General features: G+C 36.6%; 1 protein-coding gene and 1 pseudogene across 1 annotated transcript; both read left to right on the forward strand.

Annotated features, from left to right (window-relative positions):
* Positions 1-1,107: 1,107 nt before the first annotated feature.
* Positions 1,108-2,058, forward strand: LOC123948640 (olfactory receptor 4C11-like). Its single transcript, XM_046015834.1, has one exon. It carries the CDS (start codon positions 1,108-1,110, stop codon positions 2,056-2,058), a length of 951 nt encoding a protein of 316 aa, XP_045871790.1.
* Positions 2,059-16,015: 13,957 nt separating this feature from the next.
* Positions 16,016-16,949, forward strand: LOC123949305 (annotated as a pseudogene).
* The last annotated feature ends 686 nt before the right edge of the window (positions 16,950-17,635 follow it).

Genomic DNA, 17,635 nt, shown 5'->3' on the forward strand with positions numbered 1-17,635 from the left:
TCTCTCTCATAGATTTCATTAAAAACAGACAAACAAACAAACAAAAAACTATTAAAACTAGACGGTATCATGCTTAGTGAAATAAGTCAATCGGAGAAAGACAACTATCATATGATCTCCCTGATATGAGGACATGGAGAGGCAACATGGGGGGTTAGGGGGACAGGAGAAGAATAAATGAAACAAGACGGGATTGGGAGGGAGACAAACCATAAATGACTCTTAATCTCACAAAACAAACTGGGGGTTGCTGGGGGTAGGTGGGGTTAGGAGAGGGGGAGGGGGTTATGGACATTGGGGAGGGTATGTGCTATTGTGAGTGCTGTGAAGTGTGTAAACCTGGCGATTCACAGACCTGTACCCTTGGGGATAAAAATACATTATATGTTTATAAAAAAAAAATTGGAAGGGGAGGCTAACCATAAGAGACTATGGACTCTGAAAAACAACCAGAGGGTTTTGAAGGGTAGGGGGTGGGAGGTTGGGGGAACAGGTGGTGGGTAATAGGGAGGGCACGTATTGCATGGAGCACTGGGTGTTGTGCATAAATAATGAATACTGTTACGCTGAAAAAATAAATAAATTTAAATACTGAAAAAAAAATAAAAATTAGAAAAAAAATTTCCCTGTCACTTATTGAAGTTTTAGTATATTTACTAGAAGATACTTTATAAGTATATATCAAGTTCAAAAAAGTATGAAAGCGCATTATATATATCATGCATGAGTTCTCTCCTTTTCACAACATTCTAACTTAATGTGTCCATGGTGTTAAATAAGGAAGGATATTCAGCTCAGAAAGATACCCTTTTGTAATAAATCATTAATTTAATGTTTATTATGCCTGAAGAATTGGGTACTTTCTCATTATTAATATATTTCATTCTTTCCATAAGCAATCAGGTGAATAGATTGTGAATAAATATTATAATCCCTGTGTTAGTCAAGGGAAAACAAAACACGGAAGATTAAGGGTTTACCCACTGGTACGCGGCTCTTCCATGAACAAGCATATGAATTTCATCTCCAAATGGAGTATTCATTTCCTCATATTTCTTTCTTTGCAGATTATTTCTAGCCTGCATTTTCTACACTTGGATTGAAATAATGGAGGAAAATAACACTGTTACTGAGTTCATACTGCTAGGATTGACCCAAGATCCAATAAAAAAGAAGATGGTATTTGTAATCTTCTTCATTTTTTATTCGGGAACTGTGGTAGGGAATTTGCTCATTATTGTGACCATCAAGTCCAGCCGCACACTTGGGAGCCCCATGTACTTTTTCCTATTTCATTTGTCCCTTGCTGATTCCTGTTTCTCAACGTCCACAGCCCCCAGACTCATTGTGGATTCACTCTCTGCACAAAGAACCATATCTTACAATGAGTGCATGACTCAAGTCTTTGCAATACATTTCTTTGGCTCTGTGGAGGTCTTTGTTCTCATCTTCATGGCTATTGATCGCTATGTGGCTATTTGTAAGCCCTTACATTATCCAACCATCATGAGACAGCAGGTTTGCACAATCCTGATCATTGTTGCATGGATAGGGGCTTTTATCCATTCCCTCACTGAGATCATGCTGGCCTTGAAATTGCCTTTCTGTGGGTCCAATTTGATTAATCATTACTGCTGTGATTTGCAGCCCTTGCTAAAACTTGCATGCGTGGACACCTATATGATCAACCTAGAATGGGTGTCTAACAGTGGGAGCATTTGCACAGGCAGTTTTGCGATTCTGATGATTTCATACATTGTCATCTTGCATTCCCTGAGAAACCACAGTGCAGAAGGGAGGAGAAAAGCTCTCTCCACCTGCATTACTCACATAATCGTAGTAGTCTTATTCTTTGGTCCATGTATATTCATATATGCACGGCCCCCAAGCACTTTCCCTATGGACAAGATGGTGTCTGTATTTTATACTATTGGGATCCCTTTTCTCAACCCATTCATCTACACACTGAGAAATGCAGAAGTGAAAAATGCCATGAGAAAGCTATGGCATATCACAACTACCTCAGAAAGCAAGAGAAGAATTGAGGGTTTTGGTTGATTCTTTAATCTGTACGGATATCAAATATAATAGTGTCTATCCTCACTTGTCGATCATACTCTATTACAATGCACCTGATTTCCTTACTTTTTCTGTAATTCTTCCCTCAAACTTGTAGCCTCCCTCGTAATGCCAGTCAGGTTCTTCCCTCTCCTAAGAGTTCAATTCTGACTTTGTTGATATGAATACTCCTCACATTTCAGTCTACACTCTGGTTTGATGATAAAAAAGATATTTATAAACTCACAACTGTTCAAACAGTGAGTATTCATAAATAAAAAAGAGCATATTCTCTATGATTTGTAATTCTCTCTATAGAAAATTTCTAACAAGGTATTCTGCTTTCTCTTGAACACATCAGAACAAAGGAAATAACTTTGTGTGTCAAGAATTATTTTTATTATATCATTCATTCATTTTAAAAATTCCCATAATGGTGAATCCCTCAACAAAAAGGTATATATAATTTATTATTTATAATAAATTATTGTTACTGTTCTCCTTATTTTTTCCTTTGATTCTCAGGTTAATTGAAGCATTATGTATGGGATTTTTTTTTAAAAGATTTTATTTATTTATTAGACAGAGAGAGATCACAAGTAGGCAGAGAGGCAGGCAGAGAGAGAGAGGAGGAAGCAGGCCTCCTGCTGAGCAGAGAGCCCGATGCGGGGCTCAATCCCAGGACCCTGAGATCATGACCTGAGCCGAAGTCAGCAGCTTAACCCACTGAGCCACCCAGGGGCCCCTGTATGGAATTTTTTAAATGTAGCATTACATGGCTTGGAGATAATCAGCTAAGTTGTATTATTTGTATATAGGAGCTACAAGGAAATTGTACAACTCTAAAAGGAAAAGAAGCAAAATAATGTGTGTCATCAAAACTAAATAATAAATTAAAATACACCATAGATAAAACACATTTTCTCAGGTTGACATACAGAAATGTAGAACCCACTTTGAAAGGGGAGGAAGCATATTTCTATGGTCCAAATAGTTAGCTATTTCACTAACTGCTATGTTTTATAAATGGAATAAGAGAAATTACCAGAGGCATTCAAAAATACTCACTTGAATATCTCTAGTTAATGGAGTTAGAGTGAACCTGCTTTTGCAGTAGGAAGCCACTTTGTTTCTCTGTTTGTCCTTTCCTAGGGAAGTGGTAGTGCGATTGATAGGTTAGAATTACCAATAGAATTTTGGTGTTCATAGTTAATGGAGCAGATTAGCAACCATGCCTTGAATATGTGCATTCCAGGGGTTTTCTATTGAATTTTTAACTCATTGATTTCAGAGAGTACAAGAGTGTTAATTCAAAGGTATACATGCCCGTGATCTTTATACCAGCATTATCTGCAATAGAAAAACTATGGACACAGCCCAAGTTTCCATTGAATGGTGAATGGAAAAGACATGGGGTATATATTACTCAGCCATTAAAAAGAATGATATCGTGCCATTTGCCATGACAAAGTTTGAGCTAGAGACTATTAAGCTGAGCTAATCAAGTCAGTCAATGAAAGAGAAATACCACATGATTTCCCTATGTGGAAATTCAGAAAAAAATGAGTATAGGGAAAAACAGAGAGATGTGGGCAAATCAAGACATGGGTTCTTAACTATAGAAAACAAACAGATGGTTACCAGAGGGGTGGTGGCTAGAAAGAGGGGTTAAATAGGTGATGGGGATTAAGGAGTGGACATGTTGTGACGAGCACTTGGTATGGCATGTAAGTGTTGAGTCTCTAAATTGTACACCTGGAAATCATACTACACTGTATGTTAACTAACTGTAATCTAAACAAACAAACAAACAAACACACAGAGACACTTAAAAATAAATAACAAATAAAATTCATTCCTTTCAATGTATTCCAGTTTACAACATCTTTAGTAACTGTTACAAGATTCCATTTTATTTTTAGTTCCGTTGCCCATTTTTTACCTGCAAAAACCTTTTCAATGCCAAGAGTTTCCTTTTGTCAAAGGTTATTTTAAAATAAATTCATGGAAGTATCATGTTTTCAAAGTTCTCACTACTTTTTGATATCTGGGTTATTATGAAGTTAATGATGGCACTAGTGTCCAAAGTCAGCATGTTGATGTACAAAAATGGTATCTCTCTCTCTCTCTGTGTGTATATATATATATATATATATATATACACACACACATATATGTATATATATATATATATTTAGTTATAAAAATTGATGTTTCATGTACTTATAATATGAAAATATCACCACAATCTAAGTAATTAGCACTACTAACTTCTCTATATAGTTACTACTGTGTGTGTGCATGTGTGTGTGTGCGTAAAAATTTTTTTTTAAAGATTTTATTTATTTGTCAGAGAGAGAGAGGAGCGAGAGTGAGCATAAGCAGTCAGAGAGGCAGGCAGAGGCAGAGGGAGAAGCAGGCTCCTCGCCAAGCAAGGAGCCTGATGTGGGACTCGATTCCAGGGCGCTGGGATCATGACCTGAGCTGAAGGCAGCTGCCTAACCAACTGAGCCACCCAGGTGTCTTTCTGCATAAAAAATTTTAATTCAAATCAATCCTGGTTGCAATTTCAAGTATTCATTATGGTGTTGTTAGCAATAGTGACCATGCTATATATTAGATTTCTAGAACTTATTTATTATACATAATTTATTATTTTTTAAAGATTTTATTTATTTATTTGGCAGAGAGAGAGATCACAAGTAGGCAGAGTCAGGCAGAGAGAGAGGGGGAAGCAGGGTCCCCACTGAGCAGAGAGCCCGATGTGGGGCTTGATCCCAGGACCCTGAGATCATGACCTGAGCCGAGGGCAGCGGCTTAATCCACTGAGCCACCTAGGCGCCCTCTACATAATTTAAACCTTGCACAATTGGGGAAACATCTCTCCATTTTTCTCAGTCCCTGGCCCCTGGTAACCACCCTTCTACTCTCTGTTTCTGTGAATTGAACTATACCATTTCCGCATATAAGTGAGATCATGCAGTATTTCTCTTTCTGTGTCTTTCTTGTTTCACTGAACATCAAGACCCCAGTGCCATCCAGCTCTGATTTGTTACTGCAAATGGCAGAACTTTCCTCTTTTTGATATCTGAATACTACAGATCTCACATTTTCTCTCTTGATTCTTCAGTTAGGGGTGAAGTTGTACCTATACCTTAGCTTTGGTGAATAATGATGCATTGAACTCAGGAATGCACATAGCCCATCATAATCATGATTTCAGAAACTTTGTTTATATACCCAACATTATGACTGATGGATGGCTGTTCTACTTTCGATTTTTTGAAGAACCAGTATATTCTCTATAATGACTGCACCAGTTTATATGCCCATCAGTAGTGTACATGGGATCCCTTGATTCCCCATCCTCACCAATATTTTGTATCTCTTATCTTCTCAATGACAACTAAGATGATGTGATAATTCATTATGATTTTGATTTTGATTTCCCTGATGATGAGTGCTGAGGAGCACCCTTTGAGGCACCTGCTCACCATGTGTAAGTCTTTGAAAAATGTCTCTCTGCTCATTTTGTAATCAGAGGAGATGAAGGAAATTGCCATAGCTTCTGCTCCATTTTCCTGTGAGCCTGAAACTGCACTAAAAAATAGTCCTTTATTTAAAAGATGTTAAGAAGAAGAGAAAATTGAATATTAGATAAAAATCATCTACTCAGAAGAACAGAAAAAGAAAGAAAATAAGTTACAAAGAGGAGAAAAAAAGCAAATTTTAATAATATGAACTGACTCCCAAATACATAATAATTACATTAAATGCTAATACAATGTACTTGAAAGGCAGAAGTTGATGGAATAGACAGAATAATCTTCAGCACGAAAAGTAAAGGACTGATACAAACATCAATATGATAGATCCCAGAACAAAGAAACCATGCACTACGAGTACATGCTGTGATTCAATGTGCAGGAATAGACACTACTAAAACGGAGTGATACAAATCAGGACAATAGTTGCATCTGAGGGAATTAACTGCAAAGGATAATGACAGAACTTTCTGGGTTAATGAAAGTATTCTAGGTCTTGAATTTCTTAATGGCTATGTGAGTATATACATTTATAAAAAACTTATCAAACCATATACCTAAAAGTTCTGCATTTCATTATGTGTAAAATTTATCTCAGAAAAAGAATTGTATTACTAAACAAAACAAAAAAACTTACTAATATATATAAGCACCCCCCACCAAAAAAAAAAAAAAAAAAAAAAAGCCTTTCAAATTTAGTGGTCATTTCCAGGGCGGGGGAGGGGGTGGTGGAGAAACAGTGACTGTCATTAAGAATGTCACTCCCATGAGTGGAAGATTACAAATATTTTATTGAAAATTATTATATCATGGTTACTCTGAATGGTGGCCTTAGATTTCACAAAAGTGAAAACATTTGTAATGAAAATTACATCATCAACAAAGTGTAAAGCCAACCCACAAACTGAGAAAAAACACTTGAAAATCATGTTTTTTTATTTCTTTTCAGTGTAACAGAATTCATTGTTTATGCACCACACCCAGTGCTCCATGCAATATGTGCCCTCCCTAATACCCACCACCTGGCTCCCCCAACCTCCCACCCCCCGCCCCTTCAAAACCCTCAGGCCGTTTTTCAGAGTCCATAGTCTCTCATGGTTCATCTCCCCTTCCAGTTTCCCTCAACTCCTTTCTCCTCTCCATCTCCCCATGTCCTCCATGTTATTTGTTATGCTCCACAAATAAGTGAAACCATACGATAATTGACTCTCTCTGCTTGACTTATTTCACTCAGCATAAGATAAGGAACTTGTTTGCAGATTTCATAAAGAACTTGTTAATACCACTTAGTAATAAAAAGGCAACAACCCAACTTAAAAACTGGCCAAATATCTGAGTAAACATATCTCCACAAAAATATTCAAATGGCAAAAAGAACCTGAAAATATACTTAACTCCTTTAGGTAATAGGAAATGCAAACCTCATCCATTATGAGATACCAATTTCCACCCACTAGGATGTCTAGGAAAAAAAAAGTAACAAGTTTTATTGAGGTGGTAGAGATATTGGAATCCTTATAAATTGCGGATAGTAATGTGAAATGGTGCAACCGCTTTGGAAAACAATTTGTCAGCTCCTCACATGATTAAACATATAATAACAATGACCTAGCAATTCTAAATAATCTTAGGCATCTACCTAAGGGAAATTAAATATATATGCACACAAAAACTTGTACGTGATTGTTCATTGCATCATTATTCATAGTAGCTAAAGTGGGAGAACAATCTACATGTCAAACAACTGATGCATGTGTAAATTATATACTCATAAATTGAAGTGTTACTCTTCTACAGGGTGAATAAAACTTATGGTAAGAACATTACTCTAAATGAAAGAAACAGGTTAAAAAACAACTGTCTAATTCCTTTTATATAAAATGTTTAGAAAAGCTAATCTATAATGAAGCAAAGGAGATTACGGGACACCCTGATGGCTCAGTCCTTTCAGCCACCAACTCTTGATTTCTGCTCAGGTTATGATCTCATGATTATGGGATCAAACCCAGTTGTGTTTTGTATTCAGTGCTGAGTCAGCTGAAGAGATTCTCTTTCTCCCTCTACCCCTCCCCCAGTGCTCCAAAGGGGAGATCTTTTTCTCTCTCCTTAAAACAAAAGAAAGAAGATTAGTACTTGTTTAGGACCCCTTGTGATGGTGATGTAGAGGAATGATAAGTGACTATAATGGGTATGGAGTTTCTCTTTAGGGTCCTAAGGGTGTTGTAAAATTAGATAGTGTCCATTGTTTCCCAGCCTTCTATACTAAAAACCTTAAACTCTATACTTTAAATACATGAATGGTATAGTATGTGGAATATATCTCACTGATAAGGCAAAGCAGGAAAGAGGCAAATACCCATGGGGTGAAGGTGAATGTCACCTGACCGGTCAAGCAAGATTTTGCCCTTGCCAGCTTCTATATGCATGAAAGTCAGTTCTTTTTCAATAAATCTCTTTGTGTGTGTATGCATGCGTGTGAGTGTGTGTGTATATACTCTGAAAGATTATATATATATATATATTTTAAAGATTTTATTTATTTATTTGACAGACAGAGATCACAAGTAGGCAGAGAGGCAGTCAGAGAGAGGAGGGAAACAGGCTCCCTCCTGAGCAGAGAGCCCGATGTGGGGCTCGATCCCAGGACCCTGGGATCATGACCTGAGCCGAAGGCAGAGGCTTTAACCCACTGAGCCACCAAGGCGCCCCTGAATGATTATATATTTTCATGGATCAGGAGACTCAATATTGTTTAGAAGTCAATAATATCTGAAACAATACACTTTTAATAAAACCCATATCAAAACTCCAATGGCAACTTTTGAGGATATAAGAAAATCACCTGACAGTTTTATATGGAATCTCAAGAGATCTTAAGTCTAAAGAAAAGAAAAAAAATATTGAAAAGAAAATGTGTAAGTTTCACATCTCCTGATTTTAAGCTTATAATAATGTTACAGTAATGAAAACAGTATGTTAATAGCATTAAGACATGTACACAGACAAATGTAATATATTGGAGAGCCCAGGAACACAACATCACCTATATGGTCTCCTGACTATCTACAAGGGTTTCAACATCATGTAATAGAAAAATAATAGTTTTTTCAACAAATAGTTTGGAAAAACTAAAGATTCATGTGCAAAGGAATAAAGGTGGGCTTAACTTACACCCTATGCAAAATAAATGCCAACTGGATCAAAGACCTAAGTATAAGAGCTAAAACTCTAAAATATTTAGAAGAAAATAAAAGTGAAAAAAGTTTCAAGACATTACTTTAGGAAATAATTTCCTGAATATGACACACAAAAAAGCTTACAGAAGAAATAAATGAATAAATTGAATAAGGTCAAAGTGAAAAACTTCTATTCATCAAAGGCCACAATCAATAGAGTGAAAAGGCAACTCATGGAATTGCTAAAACTCAATATCAACAAAACTCCTGAATAAACGTTTATCAAAAAAATACGTACAAATGTGCAAAGAGCAGATGAGAAAATACCCAACGTCACTAAACACATATGTTCATACGAATATAAAAATGGTGGGGCCACTGTGAAAGACAGTATGACATTCCAGAAAGTCAACAATAAATGAGAAAGTGATCTCTAATTTCCAACTTCAGGTATATAACAAAAGCATTGGAAGTGGGGATTGGAAGGGATATGTGTACCCTCATGTCCATATCATCACCAGTCGTATTAATAAAAATAGGTAAGCAACCCAAGTGTCCACCAACATATGAACAAACAAAATGTGTTACACATACAATGAAATATTATCCAGCATAGAAAAGGAAGGTTCCTGGGCCATGGCACAGCAGAGATACATTTTGATGACATATGACGTGAAATAAGCCATTTATGTTTTAAAAACTTCATATTTTATAACAGGTTTATATTAACAGGTAAATGGTGTAAAAGAGATTTCCCACATGCTCTTTCCATTTCTCTTGTGTCCTTTTGTTTCCTCTGTTACCATCTTACATAGAAGAGTATATTAGTTCACAAGTAATTAACTTCATGGGAACCCATTATTTTTAACCAACAACCATATTTTATTCAGATTACTTTCACTAATGGCATTTTTCTTCTCCAGAATCTCATCCAGCATGCCACATTAAATTCAGTTGACATATCTTCTTCAGCACCTACAGACAGTGAGTTTCTCTAGATATTCTCTTATTTATTTCAAGTGCAATTAACATACGGCATTTTATTACATTCAGGTATGTAAAATAATGATTCTACATTTCTATAGCTAATGCAGTGCCCATCACAATAACTCTGCACAACTGTTTTTGTTTTTGATGAACTTGACTGTTTTGAGCAGAACCAGTGAGACATTTTATATAAAGACATTCACTTGGGATTTGTTTGATATTTCACTCAAGATTGGACAGGGGTTATGGCTTATTAGAAGAAAGATCACAGAGGCCAAGTTCCATTTGCATCGGATCATGCCAGTGGGTACATCATTTCAATGTGACTCATAATCATTGATATTAAACTTGATCACCTGCTTAAGGTAGTGTTTTCCACATTTCTCCTCTCTAAAATCACTCCTTCCATCCCACTCCGTAGTAAGCCTTTGGATGGTACTCATTTGTGTACACTCTACAAATAAGAGACTGAGAAGTAGCCTACAATCCATTGAGAGCAGAGTAACTACAGTATCATTAGGGATTCTTTTATTATGAAGGATTAGTCTATTGTTCACTATTGATTATTTACTTATTTAAGTGTTTAATATCATTATGAACTTGCGGATTGTTTAAACTATGTGTTATATTTCAATTCAGTGTCATTTATTTTGTTCCTCAATTTTTTTCCAGCTTTTGTCAACAGGGGCTCTTCCCATTTCTCTTGTGCCCTTTTGCCATATTCTCATCACAGTGTGTGTGTGTGTGTGTGTGTGTGTGTGTGTGTGTGTGTGTGTTAGCACTTCCTTACCTTCCATCATTTCCATCATCTTGGACATTCCCTGAACCAGTCCTAGAATCAGCCATTTACTTAAGAAGTTCTATTCATTTTCTTGGTAATGGTATGAAGAACCAAGCCCTGGCAGCAGAGCACTAGATAATCACTGTTTTTATTTATTTTATTATTCTAGCCAAAAGACATCCTTTATGACCCAAATAATCACTTTTAATTTAAAGAAGAGATCACATTTTTCCCATAACCTATAATACATGTTGAAGATTTAGTTCTTTACTACTTCTAGCTCAGGATTCTTAATTTAAAAGGAAGGGGGCAAAAAAAGAACAACAAAAAAAATAGGAAGGGAGATTTCAGGGAATTACCCTCCCCAGACTCCAATATTTTGCATCACTCATGTTTAAATACCACGGCAGGAAAGGAAAAAAAGGAAGTGTTTCCCAGTCAAACATTCCATGTGCTATTTGATTTCAGAAAGTGTGGAATGAATCCAGGACCAACTTCTTCAAGCATGCAGGTGAGAAGCTGAGCTTCAGTGACATCAAATGAGATCAGACAGAATTTTAGAAACAAGTTTTCTTTTTCTTTTTCTTTTTTTTTTTTAATTCTCATTTGAGCAAAGAGTAGCGAAATCACCTTGAGAAGAAAGGAGGAGAACTGAACATCCTAACCTTCAGGTAAACTCCTGTCAAAGCTGCTAAGATTTGTGTTAGGGATTAACATAACGGTGTATATAACTCACAGAAAATTAATCTGATCAATGCCACAGGGTGCATCTGACACAGAAAAGCCGTTTGTGGAAGGATAGAAAGTTTAGGGGATTTTCTAGACATAGATTACAATAGAAACTGAGAACACCGAATGATAGAAATGCACAGCAGCTCCTGGTGGAGAGATAAGCAAAGAGAAATGATATCTATTTGAGTGTCCAAGGAAGTGCTCCATGGAGATAATGATTTTACTTGGGATGGAGCAGCTTCCCTTTTCAGTGGTAAGTGAGTATTTTTTTTTTTTTAAAGATTTTATTTATTTGACAGAGAGAGTGATCACAAGTAGACAGACAGGCAGGCAGAGAGAGAGGAGGAAGCAGGCTCCCTGCGGAGCAGAGAGCCCGATGTGGGGCTCGATCCCAGGACCCTGAGATCATGACCTGAGCCGAAGGCAGCGGCTTAATCCACTGAGCCACCCAGGCGCCCCGGTAAGTGAGTATTGGATGGGACTGAAAACTATTGGATTGTATCAACAGGAAATTCTCCTACATCTTTCATTCCCTTTATTAATACTTATCAATAAATATGTACTTTCTTTCTGGATGATAAATTTAGCAGTAAATAGATAAAAATTGTCTCTGTTATGTTGCTTCCTTTGAATGTAAGCCTCTCTTATATCTGTTATCGTGTGAACTATACAAATGTCTCAGTCTCTATCTCTATTATATAGATAGATCAATAGGTCTGGATGAATAAGGATGATAGATATGATAGATGGTTGATAGATAGATGGATAGATAGATGATAAATACAGCATATATCAATAAGTAGATGGGGGATAGAGACAAAGATACCTTTTTATAATATTTAACTCTTGGAAACCACAGACAAGTTTTCACTCCTGTTTGCTCAAGAGTTGGACAAAGAGCATATCTGGCAAACTCCTAAGAGAGAAGGGAGTTGAGGGAAATTGGAAGGGGAGATGAACCATGAGAGACTATGGACTCTGAAAAAGAACCTGAGGGTTTTGAAGGGGTGGAGGGTGGGAGGTTGGGGGAACCAGGTGGTGGGTAATAGGGAGGGCACGTATTGCATGGAGCACTGGGTGTGGTGCAAAAACAATGAATACTGTTACACTGAAAATAATTTAAAAAAAAAGAAAAGGAAAAAAAATTATCCAAAAAACAAAGAAAGAAAGAAATCATAGTGAATGGCAGTGTGGTTGGGGCATGATGTGGTTAAGATCTGTGAGTCCAGAACTGTCTCTACAGTGAATCACCCTCTCTGGTCCTAGGAATCTTGCTGTCCCCGTAGCCTATGACAGAAGAGAGCTGTTACAAACCGCTAATATACCAAGGTGATTAATAAACCAGCTATTACGAGAAGGTATTTAAAAGCTTTATTTTTAATGCAGCATTGTTATGATGTATTTTCAAAAACCGAAGCGGGTAATTTAAAAATTAAGTAATCCACCTAAATTTGATTCTAAGAATGCAATTCCCATACCCTGAGGACACAAATATTATGCTATCCCCATGCTCTCTTAAGTAAAACTAATGGATATGAGTCCGTGTGTGTGTGTGTGTGTGTGTGTGTGTAATATATATTATTCCGTAGGTAATCAAAATATTATCATCCTCAGCATACAGTTCAGAACTCTATCACTTTTCAGCATATTTTAAAAAGCATTGAATATATATCCGCTTCCTTTTTTTTTAATGATCGCATAAAACACCATCCTTGATGCATTAAGCTTCCTTCTTATGGGCATTGAAGTGGTCTCTGGCCTTTTGCCAACAAAGAAAAGACTGCTGTGATTGTCTTTGTGCCTCTGAGTGAAATTACTTGTAGCAAATAGAAATGCTAGACCTGTGTCTATGTGACATTGAAATATCAATGCTGAAAATCACTCCCTGACAGATTGCATCCCCTTAAACTCCGACCAAGAATGTGTGGGATCAATTGTTTCCTACATCATTTTCATCTGTGTTTGTTAAAATACATGTATCAAAAAGGTCACTTTATTTATATGATAGGTGAAAGGATATAGAATTGGAATTTAAACTGAGTATATTTTTCTGTGAATAATATTGACAATCTTTTCAAACTATGTTTAATAAAATTTTCTTTTGGAGTCAGCTCTTTGGTCCATTTTCATTTTCTTTTTTTTTTTAAGATTTTATTTATTTATTTGTCAGAGAAAGTGAGAACAGGCAGAGTGGTAGGCAGAGGGAGAAGCAGGCTCCCTGCTGAGCAAGGAGCCAGATGCGATGTGGGACTCGATCCCAGGACACTGGGATCATGACCTGAGCCGAACGCAGCCGTTTAACCAACTGAGCCACCCAGGCACCCCATTTTCATTTTTTTTAAAGATTCTATTTATTTAGAGAGAAAGAGAGATACACAACCTTGAGACCACAACCCAAGTGGAAATCAAGAGTGGGGCACAAATGACTGAGACATCCAGGCACACTATTCAATGCGTTTTAAAAGATTGATCTCTGAAATCCACTTATATTTGACAAAATTGTGCTTTTCTCGTAATACATGATGTAAATATACTTAAATACCTTGGCACTTAAGCATTTTATTGTGGTACCGTTTGGAAAATATATGTAAGTAGGATGGTGAAGGTGTTTTTTTTTTTTAATTTAAAAATTTATTTTTTTTTCAGTGTAACAGTATTCATTGTTTTTGCACAACACACAGTGCTCCATGCAATACATGCCCTCCCTATTACCCACCACCTGTTTCCCCCAACCTCCCATTCCCACCCCTTCAAAACCCTCAGGTTGTTTTTCAGAGTATATAGTCTCTTATGGTTCGCCTCCCCTTCCAGTTTTTTGTTTTTGTTTTTGTTTTTTTTTTAATAAATATATAATGTATTTTTATCCCCAGGGGTACAGGTCTGTGAATCGCCAGGTTTACACACTTCACAGCACTCATGATAGCACATACCCTCCCCAATGTACATGACCCCCTCCCCCTCTCCCAACCCCACCTCCCCCCAGCAATCCCCAGTTTGTTTTGTGAGATTAAGAGTCATTTATGGTTTGTCTCCCTCCCAATCCCATCTTGTTTCATTTATTCTTCTCCTATCCCCCTAACCCCCCATGTTGCATCTCCATGTCCTCATATCAGGGAGATCATATGATAGTTGTCTTTCTCCAATTGACTTATTTCACTAAGCATGATACCCTCTAGTTCCATCCACGTCATCACAAATGGCACGATTTCATTTCTTTTGGATGGTGAAGGTTTATTCTGATGTTTAGTATCTATAAATAAATATTAATTCCCTTCTTGTTTCTATCTCCTCTTACTGAAGCCAGGGTATGGGATACTCCAGAAAATAGATTCCAGGAATTCTATTGAAAAGATTCAGCTATGACTTGAAGCTTTCTTAGCTCATTTTCTAAATACCTGGTACTAAAAATAGCATGAAATTAAAAAAAAAACAAAACTATATTTTTTCATGCCAAATGTTCTCTATCCTTCATTTTAGTCTCAGTCACTCTTTATGTCTTAAAAAATATATACTGAAAGACCCATTAACATATTAAAAAAGTGAAGAATGTAACTCTGAACAACATAATAGAATATAAAAATGAAAAAAAAAAAATCTAGATGATCTTGAGTTTGGTGGTACATTTTTGTTACCATCTGAGGTGAGTGATCCATGAAAAAATTAATATGTTGGAATTCACTAAAATTAAAAATTTATTCTCTGTGAAAGACACTGTCATGCAGGGATGACTGGGTGGCTAAGATGTTAAGAGTCTGCCTTCAGCTCAGGTCATGATCCCAGGGTCCTGGGATTAAGCCCTGCATCAGGCTTCCTGCTCGGTGGGAGGTCTGCTTCTCTCTCTACCTCCCAGTCCCACTCCACCTGCTTTCATTCCCACTCTCACTAGCTCTCTCTGTGTCAAATAATTAAAATAAAATTAAAAAAAAAAGAAAAAAAAGTTTATGATAGAAACAGATTTTAAAACTGTAAACAACTGGAAATTATTGTGAGTTAAAGAACAGGAAATAAACAGTCAAGCTGATAGATTAAAATAAATTTCATGATGGACTGGACCAAATGACTGAATGTTCACAGCTAAAATATTGTTTGTTTATCTCTCTCTCTCTCTCTCTCTCCCTCTCTCTCATCTCTATCTCTCTTTTAGGTGTCATTACGGAAAACACTATCAGAAGTTTCTACATCATTCCTTGATTGTTCCGAATACTTACTAGAAGATACTTCAGAACTGAACTACAAAGCTCAAAAAGTATGAAAGAACATTATGTAAATCATGCATGAGTTTTCTCCATTTGGCAACATCCTGTACTAATAGGTCCTTCTGTAAACTGAAGAAAGACATTCACTTCAGAAAGATACTGTTTCATACCAATTCCCTAAATTAATATTGATTATGTCTGAGGAATCACATTCTCTTTTATTATTGATATGTTTTGTTGTTTCCATAAGCACTCAGTGAACAGATTGTGAGTAAATATTTTGATTTCCACCTTTATGTCTGAGGAATCACATTCTCTTTTATTATTGATATGTTTTGTTGTTTCCATAAGCACTCAGTGAACAGATTGTGAGTAAATATTTTGATTTCCACCTTATTCAGAAGAAAACAACACAGAAGATAAGGGATTACACACTGGTAATTGACATATCCGTGATCATATGGATTTGATCTCCAAATGGAGTAGTAATTTCATAATAGATTATTTCTAACCTTCCATTTCTCCACTTTGCCTGAAATAATGCAACAGAATAACAGTGTAACTGAGTTCATTCTGTTAGGATTGACCCAAAATCCCATGAGACAGAAAATGGTATTTGTAATCTTCTTCATTTTTTATATGGGAACCATGGTAGGGAATTTGCTGATTATTGTGACCATCAAGTCCAGCAGGACACTTGGGAGCCCCATGTACTTTTTCCTATTTTATTTGTCCCTTGCTGATTCCTGTTTCTCAACTTCCACAGCCCCCAGACTCATTGTGGATTCACTCTCTGCAAAAAAACTCATAACCTACCATGAGTGCATGATTCAAGTCTTTGCCCTACATTTATTTGGCTCTATGGAGATCTTTGTGCTCATCCTCATGGCCGCTGATCGTTATCTGGCCATCTGTAAGCCCTTACATTACCCAAACCATCATGAGACGACAGGTCTGCACCGTCCTTATTATTCTTGCATGGATAGGGTCTTTGATCCATTCTATATCCCAGATTATCCTGGCCTTGAGACTGCCTTTCTGTGGACCCAATTTGATTGATCATTACTGCTGTGATTTGCAACCCTTGCTGAAACTTGCTTGCATGGACACCTATAGGATCAACCTACTGTTGGTGTCTAACAGTGGGGCTATTTGCTCAAGCAGTTTTGTGATTCTGATGATCTCATACATTGTCATCTTGCATTCCCTGAGAAATCACAGTGCAGAAGGAAGGAGAAAAGCTCTCTCTACTTGCACTTTTCACATCATCGTAGTAATCTTATTCTTCGGTCCATGTATATTCATATACACACGCCCCCCAACCACTTTCCCCATGGACAAGATGGTGGCCGTATTTTATACTATTGGGACCCCTTTTCTCAACCCATTCATCTACACCTTGAGGAATGCGGAAGTGAAAAACGCCATGAAAAACCTATGGCATATCACAACTACCTCAGAAAGCAAGAGATGAATTGAGGTTTTCTTTTCTTTTTTTTTTTTTTTTGATTCCATAATCTGTATAGTTATTAAATACAATGGTGTGTATCCTCATTTGACCAATGCACTCTACTACAATGCACCTGATTTCCTTACTTTTTTCTGTACTTCTGCCCTCAAACTAGGAGCTTCCCTCATATCAACAGCCTGGTTCTTACTTTTCATGTGAGCTCAATTCTGACATTGCTGATTATGAAATACTCCTCACATTTCATTCTACACTCTGGTGATAAGGAGAAAGATATTTATACAATCACAACTGGTCAAACAGTGAGCATCCATCAATGAAGAATGGCCTGTAGTCTATGATTTGGGATTCTCTCTAGAGTAACTTCAAATTAAGTGTTCTGCTTTCACATGAACACATATAAGCAAAGGAATTAACTTTGTGTGTTTAGAAATTTTTTTCGGTGTATCATTAGTTTATCTTAATAACTTCCACATGAGTGGACCAAAGGCCAAAAAGATTGTAAAAACTATATGTCACTTATTTCATAAACAATTTCTCTTATTGTTTCCTTTGACTATCAGGATAATCAAAGCATTATGGATGGGATTTTTTAAATGTAGTATTACAAAAGCCTAGAAAGATTCAGCTAATTTATATTAGCTACATGAGCTATATAGGAAATACAACAAGAGAATAGTGCAACTCTAAGG

Source organism: Meles meles, chromosome 8 (genome assembly GCF_922984935.1).
Source record: "Meles meles chromosome 8, mMelMel3.1 paternal haplotype, whole genome shotgun sequence".
Taxonomy (NCBI): Eukaryota; Metazoa; Chordata; class Mammalia; order Carnivora; family Mustelidae; genus Meles; species Meles meles.